This window comes from Phocoena phocoena, chromosome 18, assembly GCF_963924675.1.
Source record: "Phocoena phocoena chromosome 18, mPhoPho1.1, whole genome shotgun sequence".
In the NCBI taxonomy this organism is placed as follows: Eukaryota; Metazoa; Chordata; class Mammalia; order Artiodactyla; family Phocoenidae; genus Phocoena; species Phocoena phocoena.
In genome coordinates, this window is record NC_089236.1 from 71405975 (window position 1) to 71428911 (window position 22937).

The 22937-nt window shown below is 36.8% G+C and overlaps 1 protein-coding gene across 3 annotated transcripts in view; it reads right to left on the reverse strand.

The window, feature by feature from the left end:
* Positions 1–22937, reverse strand: part of FGF14 (fibroblast growth factor 14) — a 626343-nt gene that overhangs the window by 92767 nt on the left and 510639 nt on the right. For 2 of the 3 annotated variants that reach the window (XM_065895965.1, XM_065895966.1), the window contains exons 2-3: positions 22127–22237; positions 16047–16150 (exon numbers count right to left, since the gene is read on the reverse strand). In XM_065895965.1, coding sequence (XP_065752037.1) covers positions 16047–16150; positions 22127–22237 — 215 coding nt within the window. The remainder of the gene's footprint in view (positions 1–16046; positions 16151–22126; positions 22238–22937) is intronic. The other variant, XM_065895967.1, reaches the window with a different exon arrangement.

The window sequence follows — 22937 nt, forward strand, 5'->3', positions numbered from 1 at the left end:
ATACCTAGACTTTTAGAATTACTATAAGAAAGAAAGGACTGTCATATGATACTTGCAACATTAACCTATTGTGTCCTATTGTAAAGGTCTGCCATGGACAAGATAGGAGCATAACGGAAATTACATGAGTGTAAAGAGACAGAGTGTGTTTCAAAGGTATAAGCTCTTTCAACCATGAAAATACTTTTACATGTCTTCTAAGTCTATTACTACAAACATCAGGACACAAATGGAAGCCACTAGAACATTCTTGAAACCATGACAAATAAGTCACAGAAAGAAGATCCCTGCATTGCTGCCAATTACGGACATTTACTAAAACTAGGAAAGCCAGATCCATAGCAAGCCTAGTGTAACTGGTGATTTTTGACATTATGTCACCCATACATAATCTCACTGACCCCAAATGTTGTGTTCACTGCACTCCTATCCTCATTGAAAGACATTCCTTGAAACTGGCTTGAAGGCCACACATGAAAACATCACCTTCCATAGAAACCATTTTGCTTTGGAGCCTTGGTGAATAAAGGACATATATTTACAGCTCATTTATCATTATAATCACATATTTACAGGCTTTTTATTCAACATATGTCACAGTTCTCATCTCTTACCGTATGGCTGAGTTACCTTTGTTTTTAATTCTTTGCTCTACGGCAGAACAGAACTGCCCGTTTTATAATACACGGTACTCTGGGCTTAGCATGGGTAGTGCAGTTATGCTTCTCCCCTTTTATAATTCCCAAACATTAAGCGATGAAATCTAATCAGTACATAATTCTCAAAGCACATCCTTACTAACTTTTGTTTTAGGAGGAATATACTTTCCCTAAATCATGTGCAGCTACTTGCTTGGGTGATATTTCCATAGAGGTACATGTGCGTTCTTGAATATACCTTGGCAAATTCAGAACAATTAACTCAGAGCAGAGTTGTGATGTTGAAAATCCAAAAGATCGTACTGCAGGTGCCAGAGATCAACATTCCCATCTCCTCTGACATTGTAGAAATTTACAGGAATGGATTCAGATCAAGAAAATCTTTGTTTTGGCTGACTCTCTCTAGATTTGGTAGAATAATGGAAAATCTCTCTGATCTACCTAAAATGGGAAGTCCCAGCCTGGAAGTTCTTGTTTTTGGAGATCCTTATCACCATATTGCTGCTGGTACTTTGTAAATGTCATGTAATGGCAGACATGCAGAAGACAGAAAAAAAATTTATAAAGAAATTCCTTATGCAGTTATAAATATGATATTTTAAGGTATAGTGACTTTTTTTAAATGTCTGCAATAAGAAAAATTGTTATGGAACTTGTAAGTAACACAACCTTCATTAGTGAAAACAAAATTTCTTTAAAAATGTAGTATCAGTGGAAATTTAGCTATGTGTTGGATTTTTCAATAATCATCACAACAGCTTTCACAAACTGTTGCATCTTGAAAGCATCTCTAATCCAAGACCTTAAGTGTGTTGCTTTAATAAGTCTTTATGTGTACATAACTTATAAAACAACAAATAACAGCTCTAATCTGATAAGAAAACTTGGGGAGCAATTCCTCTAATTACAACAGCTGGACAGGGAGAATGACTGCTGGCACGGAAAAGAACAGACTCTAAAGTGGCCATTTACGAAGAAGATACGTGTGAAGGTGAATGATTAACTTGAAAATATCCAGTGGCAGAAACTAATTATGATTTGGGGGTAGTGGCGAAGGTCACAATACAGAGACAGGGAATCAGAGAGACAACAGTGCAGGCATGCTGAGAGAGACAGGAAAGAAATCAAGGGTGAGAAAGAAAGAAAGTGACTTTTCAAAAAGGTAGCTTGAGACAATCTCTGTCTCTAAGCAAAGAAAAATGGCATCAGAGCCATTAGTGAGGCGCAAGTAGCATGTTACAGGTGCTTGAAGAAGAGAAAAGATTTCTCCTTGTTTGGGGGTGTGATGGGTGTAGGGGCAATGGATCAGGGAGGCTTCAGAGTTTAGGTTGGCAGAAAGCTTTGAACTCCAGTGCAAAGTGTCCTGACTGTCCCTCATGCGGCAGAGGTCAGTGTATAATTATAAAACAGCACGGAGAGTGGACATCTCCAGTCAACGTGCCAACAATCTGGTCAGCATGCAACCATGTGTGTACGCAACCATGTGTGTCTTTTCAGCATTTCCCTAGAGTGCTCTGTGCTGCTCCCTTGCAATTCTGTGGACAGCAGCTTGATCTGATAGGAGTTGTGTCTAATTTATTTGCCGGGTGTGCACAGTTCATTACTAGTGCTGTCATGATACCTAAGACAAAAGTAAAAGATTAAAAAAAGGATACTAAAAGTAAACTATATGGTCCAAGAAGAATGACATAAACATACATAAGCCAAAGTAGTGCCTTATTTCTCCTGTAAATATTACGATTATTTAAAAAATTTATCAGCATCTGGAGAATCAATAATGAAGGATATAAAAGTAGAAATCTGTACAAAGACTAAGTATCTGACAAGCAACTTTATCAAGGGTCTTAGCAAGAACGAAAATGGAAACGGACTGAAATATTATTATCTGGGAATCCCCTTCCAACTCGAAGGCGGTAGAGCTGAACCAAGGACGTGTTTTTCCCCTTCATTTTTTTTCAGTATCTTGCACAAAGAAAACATTAACGTTTCATTCATCTTGGCAATCTGGATATCCAGAAATATCCTTGGTTGTTACACATACATTAAATAGGATAAAACAATTATATACTTCTTCATTATGATAGCATTACAAATGCTAAATGGAAAATATACTGAAAGCAACCTCACAGCTAAATATGGATGAAATGTTTTTCTCCTAATATATACATATCAGCACCTTGAAGGCTAGTATTTTCCTTGCAATGGTGTTATTTCTTTCATACGAATATGAATAGGAATATGGTTAACTTTTCAACAGATGGTCACTGTTAGACGCAGAAATGTATCACAATTAAATAAAATATATTTTCAAAATCATCAATGTGATGACACACATTGTAATCATGTGTATCTTTCCAAGAAATTAAGTTTGTCTTTTCCAAATAAGGTGATAAAATGGCCCTCTTAAGAATATGACACAGGATACATATTACTGCAGGTTGAAAGAAAAGTTTTCCTAAAATCATGACCAAAATGAAGTTATAGTCTGTGTTTAAAAACTGTAAAACCCACAGAATGAATGAATTTAGTTTTCAAGGAAATACATTTAAAAATCAGTAACAAGTTCCCCTTAGAATCATGCATAAACTGTTTATTTTTATTACATAGCTATTATACTGTATTGACATTTAATCTAGTTTTAGGACATAAAAAGATGCCATGGAAATGTTATTTTATGGGATCTACTTTCATGGGATTATTTCTAGGTCATTTCAGTGACAGTGTGAAAACAATGTGACATTAAGAGAAAGATAGTAATAACAGTTGTAGGCATGAGATAAAGAAACCCTGAGGGCTACCAATGAAGTGAACTGAGCTGTAAATCCTTAAAAAAAAAAAAGAGAAAAGGAAATATTTTTACCCCAAAGCTCCAGATTTTCCTTCCTATGAGCTTGTTGCTTTAATAATTGGAAATGACCTCAGAAAGGTTATTTCATTTCTCTTTAAAACTCATTAGACTTTAGGAAACTTAGAAAACCAGTATATTTGCAGACCTCTTACAAGGACTGACACTGTGTGAGCACGAATCTGAAGAACCATGTACTTAAGTGTAATCTGCATTTGAGGTGATGACAAGTATGTACATACACTGATGGATCAATAGAAATGCCCTTTGCAGGTATCATAATTTTAGTCTTTTTAAAATTTTGAAGAGAGAGATCCTGGGACATAAGCAGAGAAGAGGAAGAATGCCCCCCTCTTTCCCTGCTAACCCAGTGCTTCCAAAATGGGATCTCTCTGCGGTAGAAGAAGTGTCAGAGAGAGAATGTTGCTGCTGGCACTGTGCCCACCAGGCCAACCACACAGCTGGGGAAGTCCCGACTTGTTCGTGATGTGTCTGTGATAGGCATGTCGATGTTTGCTGACCTTACTAATTAGTTGCCATCATTCTGCCAGAACATAATCACAATATCTGAAGATCAAAGAAAACAGGATTGAGTGTTCCATCTATTTCTTGGAAAGCGTTTCAAATGCCATCATCATGTTATAAAAAGTCATTCAGAATTCTCAGAGTCACCAAGAGGGCCCAAATGCTTCAATTAGTGCTGGTGGCATTGACAGCCCTCAGTCAGTCTTCTGAACTGGGTATTTTCTCCTCCCATTATACATGTCCACCTACCAATCCCACTCTGTTGTCCATCTAAGAAATGAGTTGTAGAAGAAGAATTAAAAGAAGAACTCTTTGAAGAATTAAAAATAACTGGATTGGGCTTCCCTGGTGGCGCAGTGGTTGAGAGTCTGCCTGCCAATGCAGGGGACACGGGTTCGTGCCCCGGTCCGGGAAGATCCCACATGCCACGGAGCAGCTGGGCCCGTGAGCCATGACCGCTGAGCCTGCGCGTCCGGAGCCTATGCTCCGCAATGGGAGAGGCCACAACAGTGAGAGGCCCGCGTACCGCAAAAAACAAAGCAAAACAAAAAAAACTGGATTTGTGAATTACAAATTCTATACACTATCCATAAAGATCGATTTTATGTTCATAGGACTTCACAATGAGTATTCAGAAAAATGCCTAGATGAGAACTAAAGAGAAAATAACCACATTTACATATCAGAATGCTAATTTCTATGTGTGTACCCTTTTCATCGTGTAGGAAAAGAGTACGTGTTAGTAGTTTGTGGTTATAGAACAGCTAGACACAAACACACACACACACTACACAGAGCCCCCAGTACAATAATTCTATTTTTCCCCTGTGGTAACATATACTCAGGTATGATGCAGTCATCCCTAAAGATTATTGAGTTACCCTTGCAAAACTCACTTTGAAGTGGGATTAACAAGATTAGTTCATTAATACATAAAACTCGGGGGCTTTGCAGTCTTTGCATTTCCAGGACTTGGGCATTATGTTTCTACACCTTTATCTTGCTGTTCTCACCGTTACGGCCTCAAATGTAAAAACCTCTAAAGTAACCGATAATGCATTTCTACCACTTTCTTTCCAAAGTAAAAAATTATTTTAAAGGACAAAATGCTTCTAGGTAGAACACTGACACCAACAGAAAATACAATTAAGTATTGAGCAGAATGGTTGAGGTAATTTTAACATGCCACTGGATCAATTAGTACACAGTAATTTGCCAGATATTCAGTGTTTCAGCAAACCCTTGGGCAAAGTCTCTTGTTAAGCAAATGACTGGAATATTAAATAATTGAAATGAAGTGCTACAATGTACCACATTCCATAGTTTTCCCTAGTCACATTAGGAACAGAATGTCTAATGAAGTTATTATTCATTAAAAATTTAAATAACATGGTATTTTAGTCCTGGTAGTTAATGGTTTAACAAGTCTGAGGAATTTCTAACTGGTCCCAAAGACTGACCATCAGGAATAAAATAATAAAATCAGGGTATTTCCGGTTTTCAGGGCTCAGAGAACCAAAGTCTGACACAATCAAGTTTTCCTGACATGGTTCCTTTTTCCTTTTCTTGGTTATTGTTATTGCATAAATGATGCATAAAAATTAATAAGAACTTTGCATTCAAATTCCTACAAGGTGGTCTTTGGTTTTTTTAGATAAACACAAGGGAACTACTACCCAAGGCAATTCTTCTGTCTACCCATTTCAATGTACAAGCATTCTCACATAATGTAATTTTAAATTAAAGGCTCACTGCTATTTCTCCTGGGTATACATTTGGCTTTGCTAAGTCTATAAAAACAGTCTTGTAAAGGACTCAGACTGCATTAGAAAAATAGTCAACCCACTTATGGTACCTGTGGAACAACTTCTTAATAATTTCCTCCTTTCTATTAATATGATATTTCACATTAGAGTTTATTTCTCCATGGACATTAAGAGAATGCCTCTTACCTCGTCCCTAGGTAAAAGTTGTCTAGAGAACTTTTGAACAGTTTGAAAGTTGATTTTCTGTTATTAATATTGCAAGAAACATAGAATTCTAATTGAAATTGGAATAAAACCAGTGTAGGAGTTGGGTATATGGTAAGTAGAGGTATCTAAATTGCAAGTTCTTAATACAAAAATTTTTTCCCATTGCTTCTATTGATAACGTTAATTGCCGGTTATAGGATAGAAAGCAGAACGTTAAATGGCAATATTTAAATAATGAATAATACAGTAGGTGTCATTATTTCTTCGGAAGTTATATAATTTTTTTTTTACCATTTAACACAATAGCAAAAATAATGTGAGTAATAAGTACTGATTGCAGAAAGGTGCTTGCAAATGAATGTGCATCTTTGCATTGTGAGCATTTTACGTGCCTCCTAATAAATACAGTTGTTTCCATACCACAATAAATATGCAGCTCTTAAGGGAAAATAATTGGCCATGACAAGGATCTGGATCTCTTATGCACTCAGCCTCAGGTTTAGAGGGTGGAAACAGTGTTATAAAGGGTTCAGAGTTGAGAGACAGATGAGTTAACTGGAGAATGTAACACAAATGGGGAGTCAGTGAAGGTCAACCCTCTGTCACGATGCCCTTGTGAAAGGCATTCACAGCTAATTTCTTGCGTGACATGGATGCAAGCTCCTCCTCTCATGACATAAACCAGTATTCACCATTTGTCGGGCTAGTACCTTTCGGTACTATTTGTACCAGCATAAGAGTAAAGCAGAATAATGTTTCCTGGTTGTCCAAATACCTATTTCTGCTAAATAGTGCCCTGGATCCAGAATTAATAACCAAATAAAATATCTCCATCTTGTCAGAGATGTAGCAATTCCAAAGTCTCACAAAAATATCTCGTTCCCATTCAGTATCTTTCTCTACTGGGACAGCAAATAACAACCAATTATGATGCTGTTGCATGGGTTAGGATGTACCTATTAACAAGTGACTCATCTCTTCATTTCATGTAGTTGTCAGATCTTAAAACCAATATCTAACTCTAAATAAAACTCTCAAGAGATCTACTATGTCCTTACTCAGAAGTACACTATGTACCTTTCCACGAACTTGCAATCCAAATTGAATACATTACCTTAAGACAAACAGCCAACATTCAGTGAAACCCTAAGTAGCTCAGAGCACAAAACACCCTTCCATAATATAGAGAAATAATTCAAAGTTAAAATGTATGGAGTTCACATATATAAAGCCTATATATGTGAACAATATAGTTTTCACTATAGAAACAATTTTTCCAATTTTAGTAAATAATGTGAAGAAAAACAGCCAATTTGGTTTTTCAGTAATGGTAACTATAGTAGTTTCTCTGCAAAAAAATGAGTCATAGTTTTATGAATTATTTTCTAAATAATATTTTATTTATTTATTTATTTATTTATTTATGCAGTACACGGGCCTCTCACTGTTGTGGCCTCTCCTGTTGCGGAGCACAGGCTCTGGACGCGCAGCCTCAGTGGCAATGGCTCACGGGCGTAGCTGCTCTGCAGCACGTGGGATCTTCCCGAACCGGGGCACGAACCCGTGTCCACTCTCAACCACTGCGCCACCAGGGAAGCCCTAAATAATATTTCTTACTAATTCCCAGTAACTAAGAAATGGAATGTAAATTACTAAGAAATGGGCTGCATCGAGGAAACTGATAGAAACACCCAATTTTCTGTTCAGAGCCCACCCTGAACTCATGGCTCATGGGTTCTCAGAGTCCCTGGCAAGTAGCTTACATACAACCCCATTCGCAGAAATAGAAAGAATTCTCTAAAAGTAAAATATGTAATCAGAAACAAACTCCTTCAACTTTACTTGGGTGGATGGTGTATACAATTTCAATAGGGAGGCATTCCACATACACAATTTTTTAAAGAATCACAATTTCCCCCCAATTTTAGTAGTATTAATTACTGCTTTAATGTTAGAGCTGATTTGTCATTCATTATACGGTATATCGGCCTTCTTAGCATTTATGTATTTGGTTTTTTTTTTGCAAAAGTTTTTTCATGATGTAGAGAATGAAAACAAAGAGATAGTTCATTCTCAAATATTATCTATTGATTTAGGACTCAATTTTTCAGGTAGTGTTTGAAATTCCTTACATATAAAAACTCCTTTCACCATCTACCATCCATCCTCTACAAATAACAGGTTTTTAAAAAATTGAAACATTTAGATCTAACCTAAATTTTGTTACTACCTACAGTATTTTATAGTTTTCACCCTAAAGTAGGATAAAATTGCAAAATGCAATATTTTTTCTTTGACACTACAAGTATATCATTTATGAACATATAGAAACAATGAAGTCCTTTCTCTAATTATCATTATTCATGCTCTTGCTTTAAATTGTTCAAGTGGTAGCGACAATTTACTAGAAATCAGGGTTTACTTTTTTGCCTTGAGATTCTTTTTTAAGGTGAAGACAGTATTACCACTCACCCATTAATGTAAATATGACCATGTTATAGAGGCAGACATTGCATATCCGAGTTCTGCCTCTGTGAGTTTATCATGCCCTTTCAGGAAAGGAAATGTGTAAATAAGTGCTTTTCTGCAATTCTAACTCGAGAAATTAACAGACTCCTATCTTCTTTGCTGATGCTTAATGTTTTTTTGTGGGGAAAAAAGATAAGTGGAATGCATAATAAATAGCATGAACAAGGAAGGCACTCAAGGAATAGATTCATAAAATTTGCTGGTGAAACTGATTCCACCTTAACAATAAGCAATCAAGAACTACAGATTGAGACGTGCTACGTATCCACCACTATCAAAGGAGTGATAGGAAACGTACAAACATAATCATGGGATCACAGGTTCGGAGAAAAGACTCTTAGAATTCATCTAGTGAAGATGCCCTCTGAATGATTTCCTCATATCTCTTGGACTTTAGAGGGTTTTGGTTGTTGGTTTGTTTTTAAATCGGGAATTTTTCACGTATCTTTGAAGCTCCAGCACATACATACAGCACAATAGCTGTCAGTGGGAGGCATACAATAATACTGGTTGATTTGAATGAGCAAATAAATGGATTTATGATTATACACATCTCTACAGAGTGCTTGATTCTTCAGCCTATATTTAAGTGCTGAACTGTGGGGCCTTTAGGGACTTTCCACCCCCTCACTTGTTCCCGTAAACCAACCTCTTGCGCCACTCCTTCTCCCTATCGAAACCAATTCTTCTCCCTATCGAAACCAATTCTTGGAGTTTTTCAGTTGACGGGGACTTTCCAGACAGCGGGTAATTTTCCAGTTGCCCGTAACAGGTATACGCCCTAACCGCCACAATGAACAAACAACTATAACGGCCAGAAGGTGGGACAAAAGTTCCTAAGCCAATGAATTCAAAAGTCACCACATTTACCCAATCATTGTGAGAATATACCCGCCCTATGAGTAAATAAACCTATAAAAAGTATGTGATTCCGCTTTTAGGGGTTCCCCATCGGCCTCCTGCGTGAGGTTCAGGGAACCCCGGTGCATCGGCTCCTAATAAACCTCTTGCGTGTTGCAACGGCTCTCGACTCTTGGCGGTTCTTGGGCGAGTTGGCATCCCTCGTAGACCGTCTGGGTCTAACAGAACAATTATACTGAGCAGAGATGATCTTCTATATATTTCTTGCACACTCTTGTTATCAGACATATGTGTTTAATTTTTGTGAGGTGTAGCGGCTTTGGTATAGTTAAGAAATTTATATAATGGTGGGCCCACATGGGATCACCCCACTCTCTTCACAGGACCCGGAAAAGAAGCTCCAAGCATCAGGAACCTGCTGATTGTCTAGGGCAGGAGGAGGCCTCCTTTGTCCCAGAAATGGGACTTGTGTGGGAAGGTCCTGCTTAGAGGAAAACAGACTTGTCTCCGAGGAAACAGAGGCTTAGGAAAAATACACAATTTATTAAATACAGATATATTTATTTTATAAGTAATTTTTAAAAAAAATCCTAAAAAGAGTTCACTTCTGAAGCAACCCAGCTTTGTTGTCATTGAAAACCTGCTCTGACAGGATGTCCTTGTTCTGAGCCAGCCCTTCAGGTCAGCAGAGCGCGATGGCCCCAGGCTGATCATCTCAGGGGGAACCCCTGAGCTTTTCACATGGTGAAGAGACTAGTTTTCTTTCAAGTTTGCAAACCAGCTGTTACTAGTTGCAAATTCAGTGTCTTTGTTTCCATTTCTCTTACTTCATTTTCTCAAGTCTCAGCAAGATTCCTGTCTTTCCCTATATTATCTTGATGCTCAAGGACACATTTCTTGTCCTATTCTTTCCAGAGTGAGCAGAGTGATCACAGCTGGGTCTTTTCTCTGTGCAGTTCCTCAAAGGCCAGCTCATTTGATCAGTGGGACAGGCAAGCACTACTTATGGTCACATCATTCTGCTGACTTCAAAGGGGCTTGAACTGGACCATGAATTTGTAAATAACAACAATAACAATAATCATAAAGCAATGGTAAATATAAAATCATGTCATCTCAGAGTCACAGCTCCTGAGACAGTGATGCAGACCCTTGTTTATCAAGGGGGACTCCTTCAGGCACATGTGTTAGAAATGCCTGGGACACATATTCAAAATCTGATTTTGAGGAATATTGAACTCACTGAGTGGGAACCTTTTAGGTTAATGTCCTGGGATCTGGATATTTACAATGCTATCTGAGTAAGTCTTATGTATAATGAGGACTGCGAGTTACTGTAAGAATCTCCAAAGGCCTGATACTTTGTTCCCATATTATTAGCATCATTTCTATAAAGGCACAAGTTATGAATTTACACAGCTAGTCCTCTGCTCTACTACCCGGTGTCCAAAATTGCCTCTACCGACTCTGTATATTTAGAAATCAAGCAAAATATATTAGAACGATTTTTCAAGAAGTCATGATACTTAATAATGTTCTTTCTAATATCTAACTTCATCCATGCAGATGCTGTTGACCCTATTTCTTCAACTTGTCTGACATTCATCAGGAAAAGGAAAACAATCACCATCCATCACAGAACAATTCTTTCTCCATCTGCACACCATTCTTAAGACAGCCCTTTGATGTGATTCTTCCAGGATGCATGAGTCAGCATCCAGCAGTGGGATTATAACCCACCTGGAAATCCTGGTTCCAAAACTGAATGCACCATCTTCCTCCACCCAGGCTCCCTCCTCCTTCTGGGTTTTGTTGTCTTCCAGGGAAGCATCACAGCTCACCAGGTTCTGAGTTAATCATACCAGAGTGAGCCGTGATTCTGTCGCCTCCCCTACCCAGACAACTGCAGAGTTCTTCCCATAACTCCCCAAGAAACACTTTCAAATATCTCTCATCCTTTCCAGTCCCTTAATTCCCAGGTTGCCAACACCAGTGTCTCTAGGCCCAGAAACAAAGTTAACATGTGTGTAGAAACAAAGTTACTGTGTATATAGTGTCTTCCCTTAGAAATGAACTTATTTACAAAACAGAAGTAGAGTCACAGATGTAGAAAACAAACTAATGGTTACTGGGGATAAAGTGGGGGGAGGGATAAACTGGGAGATTGGGATTGACATATACACACTATTATATATAAAACAGATAACTAATAAGGACGTACTGTATAGTACAGGGAACTCTACTCAGTACTCTATAATGGCCTATATGGGAAAACAATCTAAAAAAAGAGTGGATATATGTATATGTATAACTGATTCACTTTGCTGTACACCTGAAACTAATACAACATTGTAACTCAAATATACTCCAATAAAAATTAAAAAAAAAAAGTAGTAGTTGTTATTGTGGCCAGACTGTAGAGTACTTGCCCAACCTAAAGGCATTCAGGTTGATTGCCTACTATCAACCTAACAGTAGAAGAATAGGATGTTTCACGTTTTCCTTTTGTCCAAAGATGACTTAAAATTAGTTATATGTAGTCTACCATTTGCTTTTGTTTCTAAATTGTTTTTTCCTTCTGGTAAGTGACCTTAAGTAGAACGACGGCATTCTTGCCTTTGTCATAATCAATCATATTCTGTGCATCAGTATTCAGGGTCATAGGAACTACATGAATGCCGGAGAGAAATTAACTGAAGCACTATAGTTGCTTTCTTATTACTAGAAATTATCTGAGCCAAAATACCAAGAAAGGATAATAGCCATTTTGAGCCTGGATGATATATCCAACTGAGTCATAATGTGGAAGAGACCATAGGAAAACTTCATAAAAAAAGAAATATATATTCAGCATGGTAAGTAAACCTTTAGAATAGGTGTAAATTTTAAAACTATTATTTAACATTTCATACAAAGAAATAGAAACACTCTGATCAGAACTGTAATCATGTAAATAAATGTGTGTGTAATTTAGGCACAATGTGTAATTCCACTGAAACACACACAAACTAGATACACACAAATGATATATACACACACACACACACACACACACACACACACACACACACACACACACATATATACATTCTCAAAAGGTGTTAGATATTGTTTGTGCAGAAAAACATGCACAGAGTCATAGATTCTTAGAATAACAAAGACATTAACAATCATCTCAAATTTAATATACTTTTAAGATAAAGAAATTGACCCATTCAGAGAGATGAAGAATGAAAGATGAAAAATGGAAGGGGCACCTCTGTGTAACCAGATGAATGGAAACCTGCTCAGTTAATAGTTTTGCCTCCAGCTCCCAGGGGTCACATCAAAGAACAAAAGGCTGGTCCCCAGGATAAGCAGTCATCAGATGCTACTGAGGCCCTTGGCTCACCTGCAATGGATAGTGATGGCCAGTGACAGTCACTGTAGCTCAGATTACATGATTAATCTCATGTACTGCCTGGTACCTAAAGAAAAACAGAACACTGGGAGGCATGGCTAGGGTACCCCACCAGCACTGGGATAAATAGTGACCAGTTCCCTGAGGATGGATGTCCAGAGATGCTATTCAGAGACAAGATGGATATCAGGGATGAGCAATGAACGCACACATCACTCCACGGGCACAGAAATACAAGTGCACTATAAATAGTTTATAGTTGGTCAACATGCATTTTTCCTAAATATCATTTTAAAGTAATTCTTTAAAAAAGTATTTCCTTGTCAGTTTCTGTTCTGTGACCATGCAGCCTGCATTCTATCTTCAAGCAAACTGTTTGTATCTAACATCAAATCTCTTGAGAGGCATCTTCAAGAAACATATTACAATCATTATGACCACAAAAGAAATGACTCTTGTCATGCTGAAGAAGAGATTCCACAGGGAACAAGTACCTTCAGCATCAGAAATGTGATTATTTACATCTCAGTCAAGATACCTTCTTTCATCCCCCTGAGGTGGAATTATCTGACAAATTAAATATCTTTATTTGGATGGCAAGGGATTATGAGAGTCACTTCCTGAAATACAAATAAAGGAATATACACTCCAAGTCAGATCCCTAGTGTGACTTTCATTTAATGGAACTCACTTTGAATGATCTGAGTATTTTATTGCCTACGTTCTAAATTTATAGATCCTCAATAAGAGCGGTCTCATATCAGACACTAATCTAATTTGATCTTTTTAAAGTGGGTATAAGCTTAAAACAGACTCCTTTGTTTCTCGGACTTCAATCTTCATTAACTTTTTCCTTTAAATCTTAGCTTGAGTGGAGTTTTCCTTTTCAAAAAGCTATTCAGCTTAGTTCAAAACTTCTTAGTTGGGTTAACCACGTCGGCTTTAAAAATTTAAGCTCAAACATTACCTGTGATACATTCTAAGAATATTAAGCACCCAGTATATAATATCAACCTTTCCTCCGATAAATATCATTTTCTACGATTTTTTAACTTGAGAATCTCCAAAGGAAACAGATTATATTTCAAATGATACTTCTTAATAATTGAAATTAAGTTTCTTCCCTAGGTAACAATTCACTAAAGATTTTTATTACATCATCTTGTGTTTATAACTTCTTAGAATGGGTGCCAGACCATATTATGAAAACTGTTTGGCGCATGAAAGCAGTACAGTGAAACAGTTAAAAATGTAAGCTAATGAGTCAGACTAATAAGGCTCAAATCCTGTCTTCTCTGTCTACTCCCTGGGTGACTGCACAGCTTCTTAAGCTCTCTGTTCATCAGTATTATCATTTTAACAATATCTGCTTAATTGGTTGGGAGAATTAAATGAGCTAAGACTGTAATGCACTTAGAACAGTGCTAGGCAGAGTGCACTAGATACATATTAACCATTATTACTATTACACGAGAAGAGGAGAAAACCAAGATCTGCAAATCAGAGAATCAAGACACCAAAAGGGAGGCACAGAAGCCAAGAACCTCGAGAATCTGGAAGGTGAGAGTAGAAAACAATGGGTCAGATAAAAAGCTTGATGGTGTTACGGGGACTAATCCTAGGGCAGGTGCTGCCCACAGATCTGATTTGGGGTGGAAAGGCCATATTTAAGGTGCCGAGGACTGGACCGGGCAGTTAGCTCTGTCCTCACTCTATTCTTGCTGCACCACTTAGACTGCACTGACCAGAACCAGCACTTGGATTTTAAGCTAAGACACATACTCACGATGATATTCTCTACCTTTTAGAAAAACGGCATACATGTGCAACCTCATCACAAGAAAACGGAAAGCATCTCAGAAGCAAAAAGATCAAACAAACATTTACATTTCCCCTACGTCAATGCATATACCTCAGCAGGACAACATGATAAAATCATCAGCAGACTGGCAGAAACAGAACTAGAAGCTACGGCAGAAACGGCATCTAATAATTTTTAGGCATCTCAGAGGTTACTTGCGGGTAAAAGAAACAAAAACAACAGAACAAATGTCACATCAATGAAACTGACTTTTATCTGAAATAAGGTATCTCTAGAAAATGATCTTTATCTGAATCGAATTCTTCCTAAAGGGGAGATGGGGAATTCTAGCTTCCTCTTGCTCCCAGTATGTTGAATATTCATCTTGTGAAACAGAACACAATTTGCATAATGTAGGGCCCAGGTCCGTGTGCAGGAACACCCTTCAGGGAAGGTGGAGGAAGGTTCCAAATGACAAGGGTATTTCCCAGCTCACCACGAAGGGAATCTGCAGCTCACATTTCATCTTCTTTGACAGATTTCCCGGATTTGCTGAAGAAAATATATCACATTGCATGGGAGGCCCCAGAGGATGCTTCTTCTCTGCTTAAGTTTTAGGTGTGTGTGTGTATGTATGTATGTTTACATGTGGTTTTTTTGATGATGGTATTTAACAACAGACTTTTAAAGAATTTATACTAAGATGACATGCAAACCTAAATAAGAGAATTTTCTTTGAGGCTCCATGATTTTATCCACTTTTGCTCAAGGAATAATGGAAAGAAGTATTTTCATCTAAGTCTCTATTGCTTGGACTTGTGACAGATATGAATTCTAGCTGCATTATAATATATGGATACAGTATACCTGGATATGAATTATTTGTAAACAGTAAATATTACAGAGGAGACTAGAAGGTGCCCAGCTACTAGTACACATTAACACAAAACCGAGACTTGCTTAAATTTAAATGCAATATCCATTTTGATATTAGAATTATTTTCCCAATAAAGCATTTACTCAATCTGAATTATCACTTTTAAAAGAACTAATCTCTCCTAAATTTACTTTTGTAGAATTCCCATTTATTCTGTTTCTTTTTATAAAATAATCTTTTACAAGAAACTCCCTAAGACAAGCACAATTCTAAACAGTAGAAAAAGATTATATCGATATCAAACGCTTTCAAAATTGCTCAATTTTCTGTAAACTGCGAGATATAAAAATATGCAAACGCACAATTTTAAGAGGTGATATAACTCTTCCACTTGATACACTGATATTATCAAACATTGAAGACTAATGAATTAATAGCTCCTACAGCATTGCAGTAAAGGTCAAATACTAAAGCAAAAATGAGTCATGAGACAGAACTTCCTCACTTTTGTGGTTGATGCTCTCGCTATTTTGCAGACATTGAATGAATGGCCAATATCTTGGGCATGCTACTTACCGATGGGTAGAGGTAACCTTCTCCATTCATGGCTATATACAACCCTGTTTTCACTCCCTGGATGGCCACGACGCGCAGTCCCACTGGTATGAGGTTGAACAGTGCTGTTAAGAGAAAGACAGTCTGTCACCAAAGGGCAGGAAGAAGCAAAGCATCCCCATCACTTTTCTCTGTCTCATTTGTTCTATTTGAGAAACATTATGTTTCTTACAACCTTCTGAGAAGTTCCAATTCATTAACTTTTATTACTCTATTTAAGAAGTTTCTGTTACAAGTAAAATTTGCACTTGAGCTCCAATTTATAGATCTTAGCCATCTCCCTATAGCATTCTGAAGAACTGATGGCATAATAAACAGAATCAAGCCTGTAATTGTGATTCTAGAATCACAGTCTCTGACACCATTTGATACCAAAAGAAATAAGCTACAAAGATTCTGAAAAAGCAGAATTTTAAGAGCCCAAGTTGAGTGTTTATTCTGGTCTTTTAAGTAGAAGGTTTGCTTCATCACTGCAATGTAGGACAGGCAAGAAGTTTAAAAGGTAATTCCAAAACTAAATTACTCTTGCAGAACCAACATGATATGCCAGCAGAGCCCAGAAATGATGTGCACCTGCCAATGTGCTAAATTTAGGGGGAACTAATCAAACTGAATGGCATGCAAATATCATAGACAATTTTCTTTATTAATAGTTCATAAACTATGAGTGAAAACTAAAACAAAGAGGGAAAAGTATTCAATTTTACCCACGACAGAGATAAAAACTCATGTTTCCATGTTCTGTTTCTTCTCTTATTGACAGAAATGTATTTTTACGTATATTTTACATTGTGCAGACAGCAATGTTATCACTGATTTTTTTAAAAAAATGTCTTAACATCCTTAATAATGCATTTCCATGCCATGGTTACATGTGACTGTGTAGCGGGTATTCTAGCACCATTCTTGGTGAGAAATGCTGGATGATTTTGGAGATTTTATCAGAGACACGTTTATAAGATAACTGTTAATTATGGGAGGTTATCTGCTCCCATTCTAGTTCTTAATTCAAGTCTAATTCTAAGTAACAGAACCAGGCCAGAAGAGGCAATGAAAACACTAAAATGTCGCAGTAAATGTACAAGTAAAATATCTTAGGTTAAGGCTCTCACCTTTATTCCACAAAAGATACATAGTTTCAAAAATGTGGGCAATTTTGACTTAAATCGATAGGTTTACTCAGTACATAATTTTAAATGGACTTTCTAAATTGTGTTCTATTTAATTCCAAGGCACATGGTTTCTCTGAATAGGGTAGGGGAAAATTATGCCCTCTCTTCCAATTATTACCTATTACTGATCTTGAGATCTCAAGATGTCTGTGCTACTCAGATGATGAAAGGAAAATGGCAGGCCATGGCCCTAGAAAATTATCCTGCAAGAACACTCAGGGGCATATATGGTTAGGTGGATATTAGCTTTCATGATGCAAACTAACACTGGACTGTCTTCTGTTGGATTCTAGGGGCTTATGATATCCTTATGGAGGAACAAGGCTTCTGTTTGCTTATTTCTATTAGTTAATATTAAACGTGAGTGTGGATTTATTGAGTATTTGTGTCATGGTAACTCTCAGTATTCCTTCTTCATGGGAGAAAGCCATTGGCCATTTTCACTGTTTTCTATAATACCTGAACTGTCCCATCTCCCTTATATTTTGAAAGGATGGGCATCATAGGGTAATTCCTGATTTATGTGCAAAAGTTTTTTTGAAAACCATAATTGTACATCTATCCATGCAAACTATTCTATCCTAACCTATTCAAACTTAATTATTCTAACCTTCATACATATCTAATGGTATTTGTAGGTGCCATATAATTGATATAGGCCAGATGGAATAATCCTAGAAGGTAAGTGCATCAAGAACTCACTAAAATAATACAGTATGGGAAAGAGTAAAATTATAGAAGATAGTCTAAAATGACTGTACTAAAAAAAAATTGTCCCCCTCCCTAGGATTTTGGTTGTGACCTGAATAATAATTAAAATAATAGTTATTACAATTTACAGGATGAAAACGGAAAGTGAATCCATAGAACCACCGTAATGTGGAAGCCTATTCAGAGCTGACCATGACTGAACCATGGCGCTAATCAAAACCACAGATACCCACATTAAATGAAACATCATTACGTTTTTTTCACTCTTTTTGTATATAGCATAATTATAAAGCAATATCACAAGACCTAGGGGAGTAAGAATAATGAAGACATCCATGCTACTTTGTTCATTCTGTGGAACACTCCAGTCTCCATAGAACAGTGAATTTCATTCAACCCTGGCTGCACTTTAAAACTAGCTGTATTCATAAAATAGGATGGCCATGCCCAACTCCAGACCAATGGAATTAAATCAGTCTCTGGGAGTGGGTTTAGGGCATCACAAATTTTTAAAAACAAACGCTCCTCAAATGACCCCGACCTACAGCCAAGGTAAGAAACACCTTCCTAAGGCCTTTCGGGGAGTGGGCACTGTGAGTGACCGGCCATTTTCAAACAGCAAGTTATCAGGTTGGGAACTTCTAAGGTGAGAGGGATTGGTTTGTATGAGGCTTTGATCTTGCAATAGTTATTGCATATGGATATTTCTATAGTCCTCTTCTGCTTGCAGTATCTGGTAATGGGGACAAAGAAGTTTAAGAGCACAGGAAAAACCCCAGGGCATCCCCAGAAGCAAAGTGGGGAAGAAAACCACTCCCTAATCAAATACCATAGTCATGGTAATGCTGACCTTTAGTAGATAAAAGGGAAACTCTAAGAATTTTAAAGAAACACACCCCAGAAAATGAGTGTGGTGATGAGGTAAGCCAGGCGCTCACTACCTTTTGTGAAAGATCTTTCCAGGGCACGTGCAAGCCTAAGTAAGCAGGTGAGTTGTTCCAGTACCTCTCTACTAGGACCATTTTCTTGCCCAGATAGTTCTAGATCTCAGGCTGTTAAGCCTGGGAGGACGTTAGTATCAGGTTCGCCTGCAGGCCTTTCTCCTTTCCAACACATTTAAATTTTTTGACAAAGGAAGCTGAGCAGGTTGGTTCGACTTTACCTAGTTTTAAGTAATCTCATATTTAGTAGTGGGCTATTTATTGAGCTCAAATCACGAAAATTTGAAGATTCAAGCCTCAGTTTTGTCATTTGATGACTTTTGGGATGGCACCAGGGTGACGTGTAGGTTATTTCTCTTTATTTTTCCTATCTATAGATGACTAATCCTTGTTTTGCATTCAGAGAAATATAAAAAAATGGAATGTGTTTGTGAATTATTACATCATAGCCTTCCTCAAGAAAAAAGGGCAGTGCTCTAATGAGGACCTGTCTGTCAGCATCTCTGATGCTCACCTCCATTTCTAAAGAACACTTTTCAGGGCTAACCATTTCCCTAGGAGTAGAAGATTACTGTGATAAACCAGAGAAAAGAAAATATCTTAAAATTCATCCTAAAAAACTGTGTTCTTCAAGATGGTGATAGTACACAAAAGTAGAGTTAATTAGTAATTCCCGTTGCTTTTATAAAGCTGCTACGATCTGCCAAGTTTTATTAAATTTTACAATCATACAATTTTTATAACCTTTTGAGAAGGAAACATTTATCTCAGACTGTTTTATTCTGTTCTGCTTTGTCTTTGCAAATGCTGAAATGGTGAAGAAACTAACCTAACTGGCTTAAAGGGCACATAAAATGCAATGGTAACTTGTAAGAAAAGAAACCGTGGGCCAGATCTTTGCATAGGAATCGAAATCCCTCTAGTGAGGTCACTCTGATTTGGTTCTGATTTGCTTGTCCACTGGGGCTCCTGTTCCTGCTTGGTTCCCAGAACTGTTCCTCACCAGTATCTGAGGGGATTAGAAAGGATTTCACGAGCCACCCAGAGATTCTTGTTCCTCCGGTGCAGTTACACAATAGGAGGAAAGAAGCCTCATACATTCAGGAACAGAAGGTCTAGTATCTTTTACTATCTCAGCTTTCCAGTCTAGTGTTTAATATTATGCAGATAACCAGCTATAATCACGTGTGTGTATAATGTCTACATCTGTACTTTCACAATTTAGGAAATATTGTGCCGCTTACTCAATTGTGAAGCAATATGCTTTTAAAAGACAGTGTCTACTTGACACTTCTTAACTCGATATTGAGTCCTCAATGAAAAATAACCAATTTGTTTGGCATTACAAAAACAAAAGGAGAAGGTAGGGAAAAAACTCATAAACCATTTGTGTGAAGGAAATTATTTTCCCAGGAAGTCCAACTAAGCAGCATTTTCATACGGCTATAGTATATTTCCTTTCTTGAAAACTTTGTCAAAATGGATGGCATCAACCTCTAGTCTGATAAATCAGTGTCATAGCTCTTATCATAACCATAGTTATGGAAAACTTGTTCTCGTGCTCTACTAGACTCTGGCTGAAGAAAATCAGAGGACATTGAAGACATCAGAACTTAGGAGTCTCTAAAGTCCATGACCCCCATGACTGTAAGATGTAAGAAAAAGAGAATGCGTTTTGTCAAAGAATGCGTGAGGAGTTAAAAGTGGGGAAAGGAAAATGAGCAGATATATATGTATTAACATGAATCAGAAGAAACTGACATCTTTTGTAGGTCAAAGATGGTCAAGTGCTGATGATTTTAAAAGTTCAACCTAATATCAAAATCCCAAAAAGTAAACAACGTTTGACATCAGTCTTATGAATAAAAATGTCTTCTCTTTCTTCTCTGTATCTGAAGTGCTTTACCTTCTCTTTTTCTAAATCAAAAGAGGAAATAAAGCGAACAAAAAATCAATGAACAAATATGACAGGGAAAAATTTAAAGTACAAAAGGACGACATAATATAAACAAAGAGGAAAAGATTAAACATTGAATAGGAGGAGAATGTAGATAAACAAGGAAAATATTTAAAATTGAAAGAAAAATTAAAAATGAAGTGACATCCAAAGTCTAAAATATAAACACAATGGCTGGGAAAATATTGATATTTCACTTAGCAACACCAAATGCAAAAATAGTCTATATCATTAGCTGCTCTCAGAATCAGTGCTTCTCAACAGTTGATTACTAGACTTTAGAACAGGAAGAATCTATAATTTGGTTATATGTATTCAAAGCCTCCTTCTTTCCATAGAATGATGTTCTGTATATGAAGGATAAATGATAAATCAATGAAAAGATTCATATCTACTAGTAATATGTGATTAAATATTTCTAATAAAATCAATTTTTGCTTTTCACTAATTCTCTTGAGCAATAAAACGTGTGTCTATTTTAGAACTGATGTGCTAAACTAAAGGGAATCAGAGGCCAATATGAACAGAAAATGGGAAAGGAAAACACAATTGAACAAGAGGGGTGGGCACCAAAATAAAAATACAAAGAAAAGTTATATATAAAGAAATAGTAAAATGAAGACAGACATTATAACAAGGGAAAGTGGGTGGCTTTTTAATTTAAAAAAATAAATAAAAGCACAGACCCAATTTTATCAAATAAACAATTTGTACAATGCATTTAAAAGCACACAGCCTTCATGTTCTCTCTATAAAGAAAGATGTTACCTTTTCTTGTTGAACACAGACTTTTAAAAATAATATTTTTATTATTTGAAACATAACATTTCTATTATTTGAAACAACTAATCCTTGTAACTCTTGAGTTTCCAGTTATCATTAAGAAGCTACAGGCCTAATAAAGATAAAACTTCCAAAGTAAACATGTAATCAACTTTCACCTGAATGTGTTAGTGTAGTTACTTGACTTTGATGATAATGAGATTAAAGTAACAATAATGCTGGATATGACAATTGTTTGGGAAAAAAACCTGAAAAGATTCACTAATACGTCTCTTAAAATGACAGTTTCTTTTGTGGCTCTATGAATATTTCCAGCCATGTGGTCCAAGTAAAATTGTCAATGGCATTCTATTGTGTAACATTTGGAAAAATGAATGAACATAACCCAATATTTGCAAGTGTATTTTTAAAAGTCATTTAAGTAGCAGTGTATCTTCTACCAACTGTGTTCACTGGTGGCCTGAGGTTGTCACTTACTAGAATTAGTGCTGTCATCCTTGGTTCCATCGAGAGCTCCATCGGGGTGCATTTGCAAGTAGTAGCCTTGCCTGCAATATAACCTGGTCACTATACCCTTGAGCTGGGGATCTGAAAGGCAAACATAGTGGTCATAAGCCTCACAATGTGTCACAATTGAATTTATTTTTTCTTTTCTGTTTCTTTTCTTTCTTTTTCAGAAGTAAGAGGGTATTATATGGACATAGCACCTTTTATTTTATGTTTCCCAGATGTCTCTATTTCTCAAACCTGGAAGATGCTAATCACAGAAGGCGAAGAAACTGCAGTCATCAGCTGAAGCTAATAGATCATTTTATGAAACTGATATGTGTGTATTTAAACGGTTGGTTAGTTAAAAGATTAAACTACTTAATCTGTTAGTTTAGTTATTAGTTAAGTCCTAAACTAACTAGCTTAATAGTTTAAACTAATATGATTCAGGATGGCAGGACAAGAGTTTTGCAAACTTCTGGCTTTAAGAAACCTTGTTAAAGGCTTCTTAACCTTGTTAAAGACTTCTTTAACAAGAAACCTTGTTAAAGGCTTTTTACTTAATTTGACGAGGAATTCCAAAATGTGAAAAAGCTGTATTAAAAAAAAGTCACACTAACATTTGTTACACATTCTTAGAAAAAGCCCTGATGTGGAGGATGTTTCCTTGATGTCTAAATGGTCACCCTAACTTGCACAGAAACATCTGTGTACTTATGTGTGATCCATAGGAAAATGTGTAAATCAACTTCTGAACTCAGGGCAAGACACAATAACAAACCTAAGCTCTCTGGCCATA